This window comes from Delphinus delphis, chromosome 6 (assembly GCF_949987515.2).
Source record: "Delphinus delphis chromosome 6, mDelDel1.2, whole genome shotgun sequence".
Lineage (NCBI taxonomy): Eukaryota > Metazoa > Chordata > Mammalia > Artiodactyla > Delphinidae > Delphinus > Delphinus delphis.
The window spans coordinates 68376420-68394047 of NC_082688.1; the positions used below are offsets into that span (position 1 = coordinate 68376420).

At 44.4% G+C, this 17628-nt stretch overlaps 1 protein-coding gene across 2 annotated transcripts in view; it reads right to left on the reverse strand.

The window, feature by feature from the left end:
* The window catches only part of SLC24A2 (solute carrier family 24 member 2), a 240791-nt gene that overhangs the window by 48672 nt on the left and 174491 nt on the right, over nucleotides 1-17628 (reverse strand). For both annotated transcript variants that reach the window (XM_060014790.1, XM_060014789.1), the window contains one exon: nucleotides 247-345. In XM_060014790.1, the coding sequence (XP_059870773.1) occupies nucleotides 247-345 (99 nt within the window). The remainder of the gene's footprint in view (nucleotides 1-246; nucleotides 346-17628) is intronic.

Sequence of the window (17628 nt, forward strand, 5' to 3'; positions counted from 1 at the left end):
ACTGCGCCACCAGGGAAGCCCTCGTTTTGCTCTTTTTAAAGTTCCCCTGGGGGTAGGTGATATATTGTGTCTATTTATGCCCTATACCCATGAGGGGGAAGTGGGACTCTTCCTGACACCCAGGAAAGGGCTGAGTTGCGGGGTTCTGTGTCTGCACTGAGTTGGGGTGTCCACACTGGGTCCTGTCTCTCTGCCCCCCTCCATGTACTTCAGGAAAGGCACGGGATGGAAGTCTCCCGGACTCACCCACATGGTTAGCAGCCCCATTCTGCCTCTCGTTCTCATCCACCTGACATTTTTTCTTGGCGATCTTGTGGAGAATTGAAGCCTTTTCTCTGAACCTCCCTGAAGCAAGAGAAAGTAATGGAAAGGAGACAGGTGAGAAGGAAGATAAAGAGAGAGGTTCGTGGCAAATGGCGAAGCGCTGGTGAAGCAGGAACGTGGCTTCCTCAGCTATGGAGCCGGTCAGCGGCACCCACTCCTTTCTGCCCGGCCCAAAGGCCCTATGACCTGCAAGAAGGGTACTTTCTTACCTTGTGATTCTTCAGCCCAGTTCTCTGAGAACCTCAAGCTGCCGGATCACAGACGAAAGGTGACCTCTTCCCTCCCTCCCAATTGCTTACAAAAAACGAAAGCACCAATCATCACCAAAACTCCCTCTACAGCTGAGGTCTGAAAAATACCATTGTCAAAGTAATCATTTCAAACAGCTGTTACCACAAAAGTAATGCTTCTAGAGAAACAGAACTGCTCTGGAGGCATAGCCGTGTCTCTGGAATTATATGCTCATCCCAGAATTGGCCATGGAAAGCCAAGTCCAGGGGTCCTTTGATTTGACTTTGGTTTTCAAACATTTATCTTGATTAACACTGCAATTTCTACAGGAGTTGGGATGCATCACAGCTTTTCGAATTAGCTGAGTCAGCTGCAATTAAAGCATCAGGGAGGCAACTGATTCCAGTTGGGGATTTAGGGTAAAGGGTGAGCAACTAAGCACAGCAAGTAATGTCTGTTGGTGAAGAGACGCTTAAGGAAAGGTGCTGGAAAAAATACCATTTTCAAAGTAATCATTTTAAACAGCTGTACCACAAAAGTAATGCTTCATTTCTTCTCCATTACTGACATAATTAATGGGTAAATGCATGCAACAAGCACAGAAAAAAGCATGCAAAAGTGTAGAGATTACTTTATGTGAAACATAGCGCATTTTTCTTTCTCTTTTAATCCTTAATTTTTTCCCCCGGGAACGTTCAAGGTACAAAGGAGCCTCATTTGAAACTGACTGATTATTGCCTAGATTCAGATATGATGAGTCCCTGAAAATATCACAACTCCTACAATTTTCCCACTAGGCATTGGGGGTTGGCTGGGTTCTCTAGCAGCATATTAGCAGAGGAGCTCATCTACTTTTCTAGTTAGACCAAAACCAAGCCAAATCAAGCCCAAAAATGTTTCTCTTGGAGAGCCTGTCCTCCTAGGATGGGGCATGGCAGGTTGGCATCCGCACCCCACCCCTCCTTGTGAACGGAAATCCTGGGGAGTGGTCATAGAGGTGACTTGTGTGCCTGGCTGGGGATGACAGAAGCTGTAAACTAGAGTGGGACCAGTTGACTTCAATGGTGAAAATGACGGGGGACAGAGCCCCTTCTGCTTGCAAGCTCCATTAGTCTTAAATCTAGATGCCTGCTACCATAAAGGTAGCCTCCAGCAGGTAAGTACCTTAGTCTAGGTAATGAATGTGCCCTGCTGGGCACACCCTCCAAGGAAGCAGGAAGAGGAACATGACGCAGAGAAAAGTGGGTCAGTATGTGGCTTGGGCTTCATAAGGAATGAGGAGGAAGGACTAGTGATGGGCATGATGTCCATCCTTGAGAGAGGCTGAAGGTCAGCATCAGGTTCCCCACGCTGGAAGGTAATTTGAATTTCTATTTAATCTCCAAGGAAAACTCGGGGAAGAAAAGAGGAAAGGAAAGAAGTCTGGGGACTAGGAGAAGGAGGAGGTAAAAGGGAAGAAGGAAAAAAAAAAGAAAAGAAAAAGGAGAGAAAAAGAAGGAATTCAAGAAGGAGGAAACAGGCAGGGAGCTGGGGTTGTCTGGAGGTTGCCAGGGAGCATGGATGCAAGACACGTTCCTGGCTGCCGAATCTAGTCTTATTTGGGGAGTAGATAGCTGGATAATGAAGAGTGATTCTCAGCATTTGGCAGCCTGAAGCCTAAAGAGGGGTACTTCTTGTGGAAGACAACCCTAAGAAGTCCTCAAATCATCTGCTGGAAAGGCAAGAAGAGGAAAAGGGAGGTTCTAAAACTTTATAGAAGGTGATGATTCTAGTAATAATGCTACTCTGTGGATTGGGGGTCTGTCTTTGAACTTAGAACATTCTGCAGCTCTATGATCAACAATTGCTATTTAAAAATTATATGTAAAATAATAATAAAGCAAGAGAGCATTCAGAAGAGGAAACAAACAAGCCTGGGGAAATAAAACGTGAAGTAATCCAATCCAAGTCATGCCCGAAAGTCATGAAACATGGCAGAGAAAAATATTTGATAGAAACCAGTTAATCACATGTTGTGTGTGATTCCAAGGATCTTTTCAGAGCTCAGATGAACGCCAAAGAGAAATGATAACAAAAGGGGCCCCAAAGCGTGGAAGGGTTTGGCCACTCCCTCTGCCAGGAAACACCTTTCATAACGGTGTTGGCCACTGTCACTCGTGGGCTGGTTTCCCCAAATTCTCTAAAGGAGGAGTGCGAGGACAGGGTAGGGAAATGATTCTAGAATTGGGATTTCATAAGTTCTCAAACATTTTCACAGACCAGCAAGGGTTTTCTAGACTGTGTGTCACTCATTTTCCCACTGCAGGAGCACCTCAGATTTTCTGTGCTATGGAAAAATGGGAGGGATAGACCTTACTTGTTTTCTCTAGGGGTTCAGCCCTTGGGCAGCAAGGCAAAGCTGCAGAGGCTGCCTGGGGAGCAGCTCTTGTCCACCCACCCCTTCAACTTCTTTAATACAACTTCTGCCCCAATTTGCAGCACCTGGCAGCCCTTCTGCCTTGTGAGTGCTGACAATGGCGGCTCCAAGGCCTAAAAGGATTTTCAGAGATTAGTTTCTAGAAAAGCAGCACACAGAAAAGGTGAAGGCCCACCTTTCGAATTTAGCACACAGGCGAGTTCCTTGAGGTGGTGGGGCAGAGCCTCGCCAGCAAGGCATCCTCATCCCAGTTCAGTGGACACCCCTGGAATCACCACAGGGCACCTTTTGAGAAAAGCTGGGAGGATCATGCTGACAGGACAAGAGTGAGCACAGAACATGATTCTCAAAGGGACCCTCTGGGTTTGGGGGTAGGAAGACCTGGCACCTTGAGAACCTGTTCAGCCTAAAGCCACAAGCTGGGAGAACACCTCGCAGGATGTGTGTGTGTTGAGGGCAGCATCACAGTATTGCGGTTAAAAGGATGTGATTTCGAGGCAGCTAGGGCTGGGCTTAAGCCCCGCCTCTCTCACTGGCTCTGCTGGCTGAGAACTGGTAAATCCAAGAATATTTCTGAGCTTCAGTTTTCCCACCTGTTGAACAGGGATGTTAACGACTGACTCCTGAGCTAAATGCAAGGCTTAAGTGAGAAAATACGTGTAAAGGACTGATCACAGCACCTGGCATTAGCAGAACTCTGTAAATAAGAGGAAAAAGAAACCAACAGACAGCCCAGGGGCAAGGGTGACACGGCCCTGAATTTCTTTTTCTTTTTGCGGTACGCGGGCCTCTCACTGTTGTGGCCTCTCCCGTTGTGGAGCACAGGCTCCGGACGCGCAGGCTCAGCAGCCATGGCTCACGGGCCCAGCCGCTCCGCGGCATGCGGGATCTTCCCGGACCGGGGCACGAACCCATGTCCCCTGCATCGGCAGGCGGACTCTCAACCACTGTGCCACCAGGGAAGCCCCTGAATTTCTTTAGAGCAGCCGTCCCCAACCTTCCTGGCACCAGGGACCGGTTTCATGGAAGACAATTTTTCCATGGAGAGGGGCGGGCGGCGGTGGATGGCTCAGGCGGTAATGAGAGCAACGGGCAGCGGCAGATGCAGCTCTGCTCACTCACCCGCTGCCCACCTCCTGCTGTGCGGCCCGGGGTGGGGGACCCCTGCTTTAGAGCAATCGTTGGCATCGTCTCTTCTCTCAAGCCACACAGGCGGGACTGGAGAATTAGCTGCATCTGACCCGACAGTGGAAGCATCGGAGGCCTTGTCGGATTGGTGTTTAGTTTTCAGTGAGTCCTCCAAAGTCAGTTCCAAAACCAATTAGGAGAAGGATCGCTTTATACTTTCCCGAAATTAAGAAGGTCAAGGTGAGGGAGCTGGCCCTCTGTGTTTTAGATACCTTCGTGATCTTAAAATGAAAAGAGAGTCATCAGCTTTCTCCCATTCCCTGTGAGGACAGGGTACAGGCAAGAGCTATTGGTGTTGCACAGTGGATTCGGGGTGGCTCAGAAGAGCTTCCTGATGCACAAGGGCTTTACCTCCTCTGTGTCGCAAGCTCAGAATTTTTAAATGGGGATGATAAATAGAACACCCAGCTCATACAGTTGCTGGAAGACTTAATGGTTTGATACACAGCAGGTGTTTAGATGGCCCTGACATACAGTAAATTACTCAGAAAGGGTTGTTATTATTATGGAAGTGAATGCAGGACCTTCACCCCATAAATTACTGAAAATAAAAAGCTTGATATTTAAAAATAGAATGGAAGCTTAGCAGCCTCCGGTGCAAGAGACCTTGGCAGTAAAGGCACTGCTTCCATAGACTATTTTAGGCATGGATTCCACGTTGGCATAAGGGTTGACATGGACAGATCTAAGAAAAAACTGTAGCTCTGTGCCTGGGGATAAAGAAGACAATTTTGAGCACTTTTCAAGGTGAGAGAAGGAGTGATTTTTAACATTTTTTAAGGCCACTTTAAAAAATATACTCTGCTGCAGTGTGAACCCTTAAAGTGCTGTATTTTTGTACAGCGACAGATTATTTGTATACTTAAAATCGCAGAAATAGCAAATTCTGCTCAAATCATGAGGCACCTAGCACGTCAAAACCTAGTACACAATTTTAATATAGTTTAGCTTGCTCTGAAATTTGCAGAAGAATACCAGCTGAGTGTCCTCAGGGGACTGTGTGTTGAGGGGGTGCAGCAGGGAAGTGTGGGAGAAGATCAAAGCAGAAAGGCCTATTATGAATAGGAACAAATTTTGGAAGAACAAAATTTGAGGAGTCAAAATCCTCAACCAATCTCTCTGCCATAAAACAGAAGCTCTAAGCCGCTTCACAAAATAACCTTCGGAGGTTCTGTTTACTCAAAGAAAAAGCATTTTGCTTCTGTTTCTGCTGTTAATGAATGAAAACAACCCCTGGAAATTCCTTCACATCTTTCCCACCAAGTAATCAGCAGCGCTGGACAGGAACCCTTTGGGTTGGAGCTAAGATTCCCTCCTGGCTGCCATAAACATTCTGAGCACCAGAAACACAGAAGAGATAGGACCAAAGAGATTTACAGATGTAAAGGGAGTGGCCACACACACCTCGGTGAACAGACCTTGGTTTGGGAGAAGAAAAGGGAAAATGAAACAGGGGGGAATACTTAGACAGTGTTTTAGAAACTATTTTTGTGTTTTCAGTTCTGCCTTTCCCGTCTCCGTCTTTGAAGTTTATGGCTTGGCTGGTAGCTTCAAAAGTAAAAGGGCGCTGAACTTTCTTCCTGTTTATCCCCTGTCTTTTTGTCTGGAAGCAGAGACTCAGGTCAGGCAGCTAGGCCATCGTCTCTCTGAGAAGGCATGCAATGGAACTGACGTGGCAGAGAGCAAACGCCGACCTTGGGGTCATCGTGGGTTCCTCCCCTTCTCTCACATCCCACATGTTATCCACCAGCAAATCTGGGGTCTCTACTTTCAGAATATTTCAGAATCTCACCACTTTTCCCTCCCCACCCCCCTGGGCCGAGCAACAATCCTGCTGGCCTCCTGGCCAGTCTCCCTTCCACCTTTACCTCTCTGTCCCCCAGGCTGGTCTCAGTGATCAGATCACGCCACTCACTCCTCTGTGCAAAATCCTGCAGTGGCTGCTGAGGTCAAAGTGAAAGTCAAAGTCTTCCCAGTGACCTGGAAAATTCTGTCCAGTGAAGCTCACCTCGATCCCCTCCCTCATCCCCTCCCCCTCTCCTAGCTTACTCTGCTCAAGCACGCTGGCCTCCTTGCTCTTCTGGAAAACACTGTCCACCCTCCCACCTCAGCGCCATGGCCTTTGCTGGTCCCTCTACCTGGAATGTTCTTCTCCCAGGGATCCACGGGCTTCACTCTCTCAACTCCTTCAAGTACTCGTTCAAATGTCACCTTCTCATCAAGGCTGCTCTGAGCAGCCTATTTAAATTTGCGGCTTTTCTTTCCAGCGTTTCTCATCCCCAGCTTATTTTCTCTAAAGCATTTTTCACCATCTAATTTACTGTATTCTTATTGCTATTGATTATCTGCTGCTTCCCATTAGCAGCCAAGCTCCACGAGGGTAGGGATTTTCATCGGTTTTGTTTTGTTCGCTGCCGTATCCCCAGCGCCCAGTGGGGCTCAATCAATCCTTGTGTTTGAGGTTTCCTGGCAAGGTGATGAGGTTCACGTGCTTCTCGTTGGCTAATGACCCAAAGTAAATCCTTTCAAGTCCACCCAAGCCCAAGGCCCCAGTAGGGCTGAGGGTCCCTACGTAGAGCCCCAGGAACTGTCCGAAGGTAAAGAGGAGAAATGGGCTGGACCAGGTGTTTATGCACCAGAGATGGAAGACAGAGGGGGACACCAGTCATCCCATTCCTGCACCTCCCCTGCCAGGCTGCCCAGGTGAGCACTGGAAGGAAGAGGAGGCCCGGCGAGCACAGCAGAGAGCAGAGCGGGGACAGCTGGGCTTTGGCTTCTCCTTCTGTATGAAGATACTCCTCATTTGTCAAGGCCTAACTGAAGGCCAGACACGAAGCTTTTTCTCTGCTGATACACACACCCATCTTCCCAAGTGGAAATCCGCCCGCCGCTCTCACGGCACTTTGTACCCCTGTCACAGCCCTTATTTCAGTTTGCTGCCCACCTGTCTGCTTTCCCCACCAGAGGGCAGCCTTCTCAGGGGCAGAGACCTCTCCGCCATCTGTGTATCTTTGTGTCCCTCAACAAGCGTCTTAGAATCGTGCTTGGCAGTCACATGCAGTCACTGAGTTACAGTGAGGCTCTTGGTATATTAGCTCCCCTGGGAAGTCAGCTTTTCTTCCAAGTCAGTACAAGTCACAATCTTCTACTCTGCAAATATTAACTAAGACTGTGCTATGAATCAGGCAACATTTGGTAATAAGATCCAGCTGGTGGGTGCCCTTGTAGCATTCACAGCCTGGAGCCAGAGAGACAAGAAACAAGGACTTGAGATTCACGCTCTGATGGTGTGGGCCTTCTCGGGAGGGCATGGAAACTCAGAGAATAGTGGAAGTTCTAAGATACAAGACACTACCTAGCAGCTTGAAGGAATAAACTCCTCTTGGATCTGACCTGACTTTTATTCTTAAAAGCAAAATATTAAAAATAATATTCTCGTCCTGCACAAAAACACCAAGATCATAGAGTTTACTTACTTATTCTTAAATCTACTTTTGAGGTACAACCTCTAAATTATTTCCTCTAATTTTTGTGAAACACCATGTAAAACCACTTATTGTAAAATTACATTGACAATAATGGAAATTAAGCTAGTATTGTCATAAAGTAGTTTGTAAAGTGTCTTTGTAAATATTTTGTGAATGGACCACATAATAAAGATGATGAACATAATTTAATTGTAGTTATATTTATAGATATAATCACAGGACTAGTTTTTGTAATTAATAAGAATATTTACATAATCGTATCTCAAGTGGTGGCCAAACCCATCATATAATGAAATGAAGCACGCTGATTTCCTTATTAAGGTTTTTAAAAATAATTTGCTGTAACAATGACCTTTGGAGTCTCAAGTAAAGCACAGTTCTGTCTACATATGAATTGGTTCTACAACATCTCTCCTAACGGGGTCACCTTATCATTGGAAATATGAGTGTCTTCCTAAGTATTTTGGAAGATTTCCAATGTGTTTCAAAAGTTGGGATCTTAAAGGTTGACATTTTGTCCTTTATCCCCATTTCCTGCCGTTTCAGGGACTCTGCCTAATCAGTCATCTTATCCTCAATCCTTCCCTTTCCCCTCAGTATATAAACATGCTTAAGTCTTTCAATGTGGCAACTGTTCCCTTCACTTCAGGTTTCCTGCGGGCACTGCTCTCTCTTCTCTTCATGGACAAGCCTCTGGAAAGATCAGTCTGTGCTGGTGCCTCTGTGTCCTTAGGGTTCCTTCGGTCATTTCTTAACTCTGCATCTGCCATTTGTCAGCATTGCTCCACTGAACCCACTGGGGCCACGTTTCACCTCCACTTGCCTGGATCTCAGTGGCATCTGATATTCCTCACTCCCCTCCTCAAAATCCTCTTTGATTTTCAAGGAGTCCCGAGAGTGCTCCTTAAGTGTCACCACTCCTCAGGGGCCCCTCGTTGCTCCCTCTTCCTCACACCTCACATTCTCCCAAGGGACCCAGTGGACCACCGCCTGGATAGTGACGATTCCCATATTCAGATCTCTGGCCCAGATCCTCTCATCCAATGGACCATTCCCAATGGACCTTCACTGGGAAGTCCCTCTGATGGTTAAACTCAACATGCCCCAAACTTCCATACATCGTTTTCCTTCCTAGGAATCTGCTCTTCTGCTTGTATTTTCTGTTGGTGATTTCCTCACTCCCAGTGTTTTCTAGCCACCTTAGAGGTCTCCCTCTCCCCCATATCCAATTAGTTGCCAAGTCCTTTCGAGTCTACCTTTGAACACTTTAGATCCAACCTTTCCAGCCTGGATGCTGGCTACAGCTTCTGAATCGGTCTCCCAGCTTTTAATCACATTGCCGACCTGCCTCCTTCTAATTTACCCTTCATATGGCTTGGAATGCTCCCCGGTTATTTTTTCTTGTCTTACTCCTTCTTAAGACTCTGCTTTAGGCATCTCATCTTTCAGGAAGCTTCTCCCCGAGTCCCTTTCCTGGGCTGGCAAGGCACCTTGGTACTTTATAACACCGCTCTGATACTGATGCTGTCATGGCAGTTATCATAGAGCCTCAGAGGTGTTTTACTGACCCTCTCTCCAACTGGCCTGTGGGCCCCTCAAGGCAGGGATGTTGCTTTTCATCTGTCCCCCCAGTACTTACTTCGTAGGCTGGTCCCCAGTAAGTGTTTATGAATATAACATTAACACAAACAACAAAGGGAACCGTGTGTGTGTGTGTGTGTGTGTGTGTGTGTGAGAGAGAGAGAGAGAGAGAGAGATGCTTGGAGTTCTTGCTGTATGCAAATCTATTTGAAGTTTACATTCTTTTCCAGGGGAGAGAAAGAAGGAAGATCCAGAAACACATCGCAGGAAACTCACCAGACTCTCTTCCCAGTTATGTTGTGATTAAATCTCCAAAGTCTAATAGTGTTTACAATGAATGTTTGTCTATTTTGAGACTCTCTTAAAAAAAAAAAAGATAACCTAATCAAGTTCAGGCAAAATTGGAATTTTACAAACCAAAAAACTCGCACAGGTATCAGATAGCAAACTACGATGTTTCAGGCAAGGAGCCAATTTACTGACCTTAGTCGAGGCTGACACGGCTTGGGAGTTACTGTTCTTCATCATTTTGGGTCGCCTGTTTTATTTAAGGAACTTAATTTTCTGAACCTTTCTATCTCATATACACAGATACAAATGGCTCACACACAAACATCCTCAAAGGGGTTTGTCTGATCTCAGCTTTGGAGCTCTGAGCCAGGGAAGGGCTGCCGGATAGAGGGCTTGAACCTCTTTCCCCTGCTCCCATCCCTCGCACCCTGTGGATACCTAAGAGGCAAACGAATAAAGAATCACTTTACCCAGGCATGCTTCAGATCCAAGATTTGCCAGCATCCAGCCCCAATGCCACCTAAGGGGTGGAAAAGAGCTCCTCGGAATCAGGTTGTCAAAGCCTGTATCTTGGGTATGTCTCTCTGCAAATGGGCTGTGACCTTGGTGTATTCATTTGGGCAGAGTTTTGATTTGTTCACAGCACTTGGCAAATAGTAGGTGCTCAATAAATATGTGTTGAACGGTTACTCTGACTTGTATATAAAAAACGGAGTGTAACAAAACAGTTCTTTCTTATGATGAGCCTATATATTACCCAGTTATTTATCTTGGCATAAAGGGAAAGATTTTTTTCTGTAGCAGCCACTGTTTCATGTACTCCCATCCTCTCCTGTCACTTGGATTTCATGTGTCTGCAAATTGTCTGTTAACTTGAATTCTTATGTTCTATTTTTTCTGAATCCTCAACTTTACATGGTAAACTGGTGCCTGTAAATCTCATTTGAAATGTGGGTTTGCAACAGAAGTGCCGGCACCTGCCGTGGGTTCTTAACTAAATGGGACTGAAGGCTTAGTGGCCCATGACTAAAATGAGATACTTCAGTTCATTTCAGATCTAATCAAAAGAGAAACTTACCATGCTTAATTGAACATGCCAACCTCCTGGTATAACAGATTCCCACTTTTTTTTTTCAAAGAGAAAGTTTCGTGGGGGCGGGGAATTATATTATTAATTTATAATAACAGTATTCAAGTTTGACTGATGAAGGAGAACTTAACATTTTCAGTTCTGAAGATGTCAGAAATAGACAAAAAAAAAAAGCATCCATGGTTTGCCTTCTGCTGCCACTTAACACCTTCTACATATGCAATGTGGCAAAGTCTGCCTTTACTTGCCAAGTCCAATCTTTCTGCTTTTACTGCTGACAGTTTAGATCATGAAAATAAGATGCAATGAAGTTTGAGGAGCTGGATGTATTCTAATGAGAAGACTTCCTTGGTCCTGGTTTTCAGGAAGACCGTGGATTTACGCACAGCTGGTTTGGTCTTTCTGACAGATCTGATACAGGTTACTAGCTGATTAGTTTGGTTATGCACACACACTAGGCTGCTGTCTTCCTAAGATCCAGCCCCAGGGAGAGACTTGTAAGAATACATCTCTAAAAAAGTAATGTGGTTAATAACTGATGAGTTCAATCTGTTTTTTCGGAGAAGGCTCAGCCTTAACAGACAGCATCTGTTCAGGTGCCCAGAAAAATTGTGTGGTTATGGAAAGTTGGACCAAATGAGTTAAACCATAAACCTGGAATGAATGAAACATAACATGGTGCTGGAAATGGTGTCTGTGCACAACAGAGGGTACCCTCGTTGGTAACCAGAAGGGAGAAAGTTAACCTGCAGTGTACTTCTTGGACTTTCTATAGGGATATCGATGGCCTTGAGGCAAGAAAGCACACGCTGCAGTGGAAATTGGATATTCTGTGTGGGAGGAATTGCCTTGTCATTGCATTTAGAAAGGACAAGGACTTCCATCAGAACTGCACCCTGGCTTTCAATCAACTTTGGTAAAAAGTCAGGTTTAGCAATGAGAACATGAGAAGGTAGTTACATTATGAAGGCTTATCCGCTTTGGAATGAAGTCAGTTTGAATCTCTGTTCAAAGAACTTATTTAAATTTGTTGTTTAAGGCTTGCTCCTTCACTGTTACTAGGAGTGTAAATTGGTGCAATGCCTTTGAAGGGCAATTTGGCACTATCATTCGAAGTCTGAAGTGGGTATGTCTTCTGATCTGTCATTTCTATTTCCAGACATTTATTTTATATCTTTATTTATATCTTCTATTCAGTAGAGTTTATTATATGGGCAAAGAAGATGCTCATGTAGCATTGTAATAACTAAATGAACAAAAATGGAAATATCCTAAATCTTCATCAACAGGGGACTGATCAAACCCACTAGGGAAGAGCCAGGCAGTGCAATACTATGCAACTGCTAAAAAGGAATGAGGAAAGTAAAAAAGTGCTAATACGGAGATATCTTCAAGACATATTAATAAACAAAAGCCAGGTATAGAACAGTACATAGAAGAAAAGAGAATATGTTAAAAAAACTGATAAAAGTGGTTAACTGTAAGGAATGAATGGAATCTGAGGTAAAAGGGGGACTCACTTTTATTATCTTTCCTTATGTAATGTTTGCTTTTTACCTCTGTGCACATGTAATGTTTTTATAATAAAAAAGAATAGTTAAAATTAATTTGCAATTTAAAATTTCTACTGTGGTAAAAGTTTAGATTTGTAACTAAGAATATAGGATTTTTTGGGGGGGTGGGTGGTTGTCCTTTTAAGGGTCTATTCCACAGGAACTATCTAACGGACTATTTGCTGTATTTAACCACATTAATAAAGAGTTTGGCTGTGAAATGGATCAACTAATACACAAGCCTTTTATTCCAGATGCTATGACCCAGGAACATACCTACCACAATCTTGGGTGGCAGCTTAATCAAAATGCAAGATCAAGTTAATCTTAAGGGTAGACTGCAAACCCAAAATGTCTGCCGTCACACTTAACAAAGGCACCAGGACAGAATCTTGGACATGGGACTGGAAGGGGCATCAAGGTGTCCATTATCTGAACATCCTTCTGATGGAGGCTTCTTTGGCTTCTCCAGAGATGGGAGACTCACTCCTGTCTGAGACAGGCCATCCCATCTTTGGCCATGTCTGTAAGAAAGGTCCTCCCTGTGCTGGACTGAACTCTCTCTCCCTGAATTAAGGAAGCTGATCTCCTTCCTCAACCTTCCCCACTCCAAGCTGGACTCAGGGGGATTCCTCAGAGCTCCTCTCTCCTGGAAAGATAGACCCCACTTTATCACTGCAAACTTCCCACGCAACCAATTGCAAGAAAGAGGCTCTAGGAAGAAGTTTGAAAACATTGTTAGGTTGTTCCCATCCCATGCTACATCCTTGTTCACTTCAGCACCATCCATCACCATCGAGATGCTTATCACCAAGTGGCTCTGAAAATCCCTGGACTCACTCAACCTCCCAGCCCTGCCATCGGTAAATCTCTTATGTCTTAACCTCTTCTATGAACGTTGTCTTTTTGTTCCAGCTGAAACATAGCTGTTTCCTGATGGCCCTTTTTCTCCTGTGGCCTTTGAAAGTGACACTTCTTGTCTCTCCAAGTGCCCACATTCCATTCCTCCTACCTTACCACTTATAGATCATTTCTCTGTCCTTCTTTGAAGCCCAGGCCAATAAACTCTACCACCTATACCCCAAACGACTTCCAAGTCATCCTTCCCTCTTTCCTGAATATATGAGAACCCAGTTCACTCTTTTTCTCTCCACCATTACTCGTGTTACCATCCACAGTAACTCTTACGTGGTGAGCCCTGCAACACTTGGTTCCTCACCGCCCTCACCTACTCGCTTTCAGCTGCCCTTTCCTCCAGCTCACCTCATCCATCCACTCCTGCAGTTAGACCTTAGACTTTGTCACTAGCAATAACTCCACCACGTCCAAACTCCTGATTGGAAACATCTCACGTTCTGTCTATAACCCTTTTATCTATTACAAAAATTCTTTGATCTCATTGGTCAATTCATTGATGCCATCACCTTTTTATGCCCCTCCTTTAGAATAAGTTCTTCCCTTGGCTTCTGGGATGCTATTCTCTCCTGGTCCTCTGCCCACCACAGTCTCCTTTGCTGGGCTGTCTCCCTTCTTCCCAGACCCTACACTTTAGAGTCCCCAGGGCTCAGTCCTTGGCCTCCTCTTTCCTATTGATTGGCTAGGTATTCTTATCCAGTTCTGTAGCTTTAAATGATACCTATATTTTACGACTTTCAAATCTACATCTATAGCCCTGACTTCTCTCCCAAGCTCCAGACTACAATTCCACTTTCTCCACATCTCCATCTGGATGTTCCATAGGCATCTTAAACTTAGCATGAGCTCTCAACCTTCCTCACAGAGCTTGCTCTGGTCTCAGTCCTCCCCAACAACATACAGTTACATGAAAGTGATATTTCTCTGTTGTGGAGAGACTGCAAGTTGCCTATCAATATCTATTCCTTTTTCATTTCCTAATGACATAATATCTGAATTATTGGGGCTAGCAAATCACCCAGCTTAACATACTACATTTCCAAGCTTCCTTGAACTATGTGTAGGCATGTAACTGAGTTTTGGACAGATCTTACTGGGAGGGTCTAAAAGGAAGCCTCCTTAAAAGGAAGACAAAACAGCTGGGGAAAATAATTTTGGCCCTTCCTCCTTCCTGGAATACAGATGCGATGGCTGGAGCTGTAGTGGCAGCCATATTGGACCATGAGGTGCCCTTGAGGTTGAAAGTCATATATTAGGATGATGAAGAAGAAGGATGGAAGGAGTTGGGGTCTAGGATTACTGTGAAGCTTCCATATAAGCCATGTACAGCCTGCCTCTGGACCTCTTTTACTTGAGAGAGAAATATACTTCCATCTGATTTAAACCACTGTTAATCTGGATTTTCTGCTATATAGAGCTGAAACTATCCTGCTTGATATATCAGGGTATACAACACAGTCTCATCCATTCAAAGCCAGGATTAAAATATAATGTGAAGGCCACAGATAGCATCAAGGACCTGTTTTAGGACTATATTTTCAGAGGATACCTCTTGGGCAGTGGAAACTACTGTTGAATAGTACTCCAAAATTCAATTTCTCTTTGAGAAAGAACTGGAATATTTCACTGCAGTTAAGAACATCAAATGACTGGCTATGTAACCTTAGGGTGCTTCTGTTTCTTTGAAATAATGTGGGTTTTCAAAACTCAGCCACATGACTAATTGAGGAAACCATGATTCACATAAGACATTATTAGTTTCTCAGCTTGGTAAAGAGGTCGCCAATAGGTTGCCATGAAACTAGCCTTAATTTCATTAAAGAAAAGATTATTTTTGCCTTTGATATTACAACAAACTTTTCTATCTTCTTTTTTCCTTATACAAATGAACAAAGATTGACTTTTTAAATAGTGGAGAAATTATTTTTCTAGAAATGGCTTCTGTTAAATGGCAACGAGTTTAGGACAATACATTGCATCTTTGCAAAGTATCCTTAGTCAGGATCTCTGTTTACCTACCTACCTACATGTCTCTGTGAATGTTTATCTCCAAAGAGCAGAAATGATTAGTTGTGTATATTGCCACTGGTGGAAAGGCATCTCTCCTTTGAATGTCTCTGTTCCATCACATGAGTTTGTTTTCTTTTGAACTAACTTTCTACATTTTCATTTAAAGTAACTTTAGTAAGGAAGCCAAGTTCAATTTATTGAGGATGTTCTGGAGTGATAATGGTATGAAATTTGGGTGTCTGCAGATGAGAAATAAACTATGGGTTATTTATTTATTTTTTAACTGAAGTATAGTTGATTTACAATGTTGTGTTAGTTTCAGGTGTACAGCCAAGTGTACACCTCAGTTATACATGTACATGTGAATATGTACGTGTATATATATTCTTTTTCAGATTCTTTTCCATTATAGGTTATTACAAGATATTGAATACAGTTCCCTGTGCTATATAGTAGGTCCTTGTTGTTTATCTATTTTATATATAGTAGTGTTAAACTCTGGGTTATTGACATTAAGTAAAAATTGGAGACTGCTCTTCCAAGAATATTCAGTATCACCCCATGAGGAGATAAAGGGATGGATGCCTATGTAGGGGGATCTGAGGTCACCAAAAGACTACCCCTGGAGTCCTTTGTTTGTATCCTTGGAAACATCTTGTTACAGAGTCTTTGGGAGGAGTGAAGCTCACGAATCTATCAAGTCTAGGAACATGACTCATACAGAGGCAGGTGCTCAGCTATTATCAAGTGAACACACTAGAATCAGGTGGCTGGTGGGAGAGTCATCACCTTGGCAGGCAGGAATGAGGCAGTGGAGACATGGCCCCTTCTGAGAAGCCTGGCCTCATTTCCATTGGGCTCCCCTGGCACTTCAGCTCTGCCCATCACGCTACTCATCTCTCTGCCTACGTCTCCCACTAGAGCGTGAATTCTTCAGGAGAAGCACTGTCTTTCATCTCCACAGGCCCTGCACCCAGTCTAGTGCCTGGTCCATACTGAGTGTTGCTGAAAGAATATGTTAGGGAATGAATGACTGAGTGGATAAAATTCTGATTGGCTCGGGGTGGGAGAGGGAGTTGGGTGTGGCCCAGGGAGCTGTTCCCATTTATGTTCTGGGCACCTGAAGACAAGGGAGGGAGGGAAAGGGCTCCGAGGGGAGGGGCAAATTTTTAAAAAAATGTTATGCTTTTGTCCAGTGTCTGAGAGTAAATAGATTGTTTTATTAAAGTAACATTTTAATGGTAAAGTGTTCCAGTAGGGGGGCCATGTTTCAGTCAATAGCTCACTGTCATTCTTAGTCTGTGGTTCAACCTTTCCCATGGTCTGGTCTCCATCAAGCCTTTCTTCCCACTCCTACACTGTAGCCAATCTGCACTGTCCAGTTCCTCATTCCACCTTGTGGAGCAACCACAGTGGAGCTGAGAGGACAGGGTGTGGCATGCCACAGTCCTGAGTTCCGGTCCCTCATCTCAACTTACTACCTACGAGTCCCAGAGCCAATTACTTTTCTTCTCTGTGTCCTCATTTCCTCATCTAATACAACACTTCTTTGGGCTTTGGTTTTCTCATCTTCAGTAAAATCTACCTATGTGATCACCACAAGGAGTAAATGACACAGAATATATAAAAAGCCCACAGCACTGCACCTGGCAGGTGGGAGGCACCCAGTAAGGGTTGGTGTGGCCCCTCTTTTCATCCTTCTCTCAGCCGGGTGGCTCGGAACTTACCACTCCTCCTTTCCCAATTTACTCCGTATTTACTGATCTTTTAGGGTGCAGGTCAAAGATCACCTCCACGAAATCCCTCCCCACCCCGCCCCCCGCTGAAAGCAACCTTTCCTTCTCCCATAGTCTGTCATCTTTTTCTGAGCACCTGTGGTACTTACCACTCTCTTCCTGGTGGCTCAGTGATTGCTGTGCTTTACTTCTCCCCCGTCTACAAGTTCCATGGGGCAAACTGCCCACCTTTTAATCTTGTGTTTCAACAAAGCACCCAGCAGAATAACTTGCATACAGTAGGTGCTTAAAATAATAAACTGAATCTGTGCTGGACAATTCTCTATATTGAGGAAATCATCACACCATTTCTCTTAGGACAGGGGGTGGCATATATAATTCATCTTTCCATTTAATCCACTTTAGGGAATAAAGATAAAACAGGTCTCGTTGCAAGTACCTGATGTCACGCAACATCCAGAGCTCTCTCTGGAAACAGCTACAAATAATGACCAGTCACGTGGGCAATTACAATAAAGCCCTGTCAAGGGCTAGTCACATTTCTAAAATTGTGAAAAGAAATGCTCAAACGGAGGGGGACATTTCCTGAAGGCTATACTAGTCCCCTATTGCCCATAACATCTTCACCTTTATTATATCTCCTTAAACTGTACAACATGGAAGTGATATATATCACAGTCATTGCTATTATTTTCAATGAGAGGGGGGAGGCCCTTTAGAATCTGAAGAAGTCATGCATGGTGGTTGCCAGGTCTGAGGTTACTGAGCGTCTTTTAAGTTGAATCCCAGAATTAGGTTTAAGCCA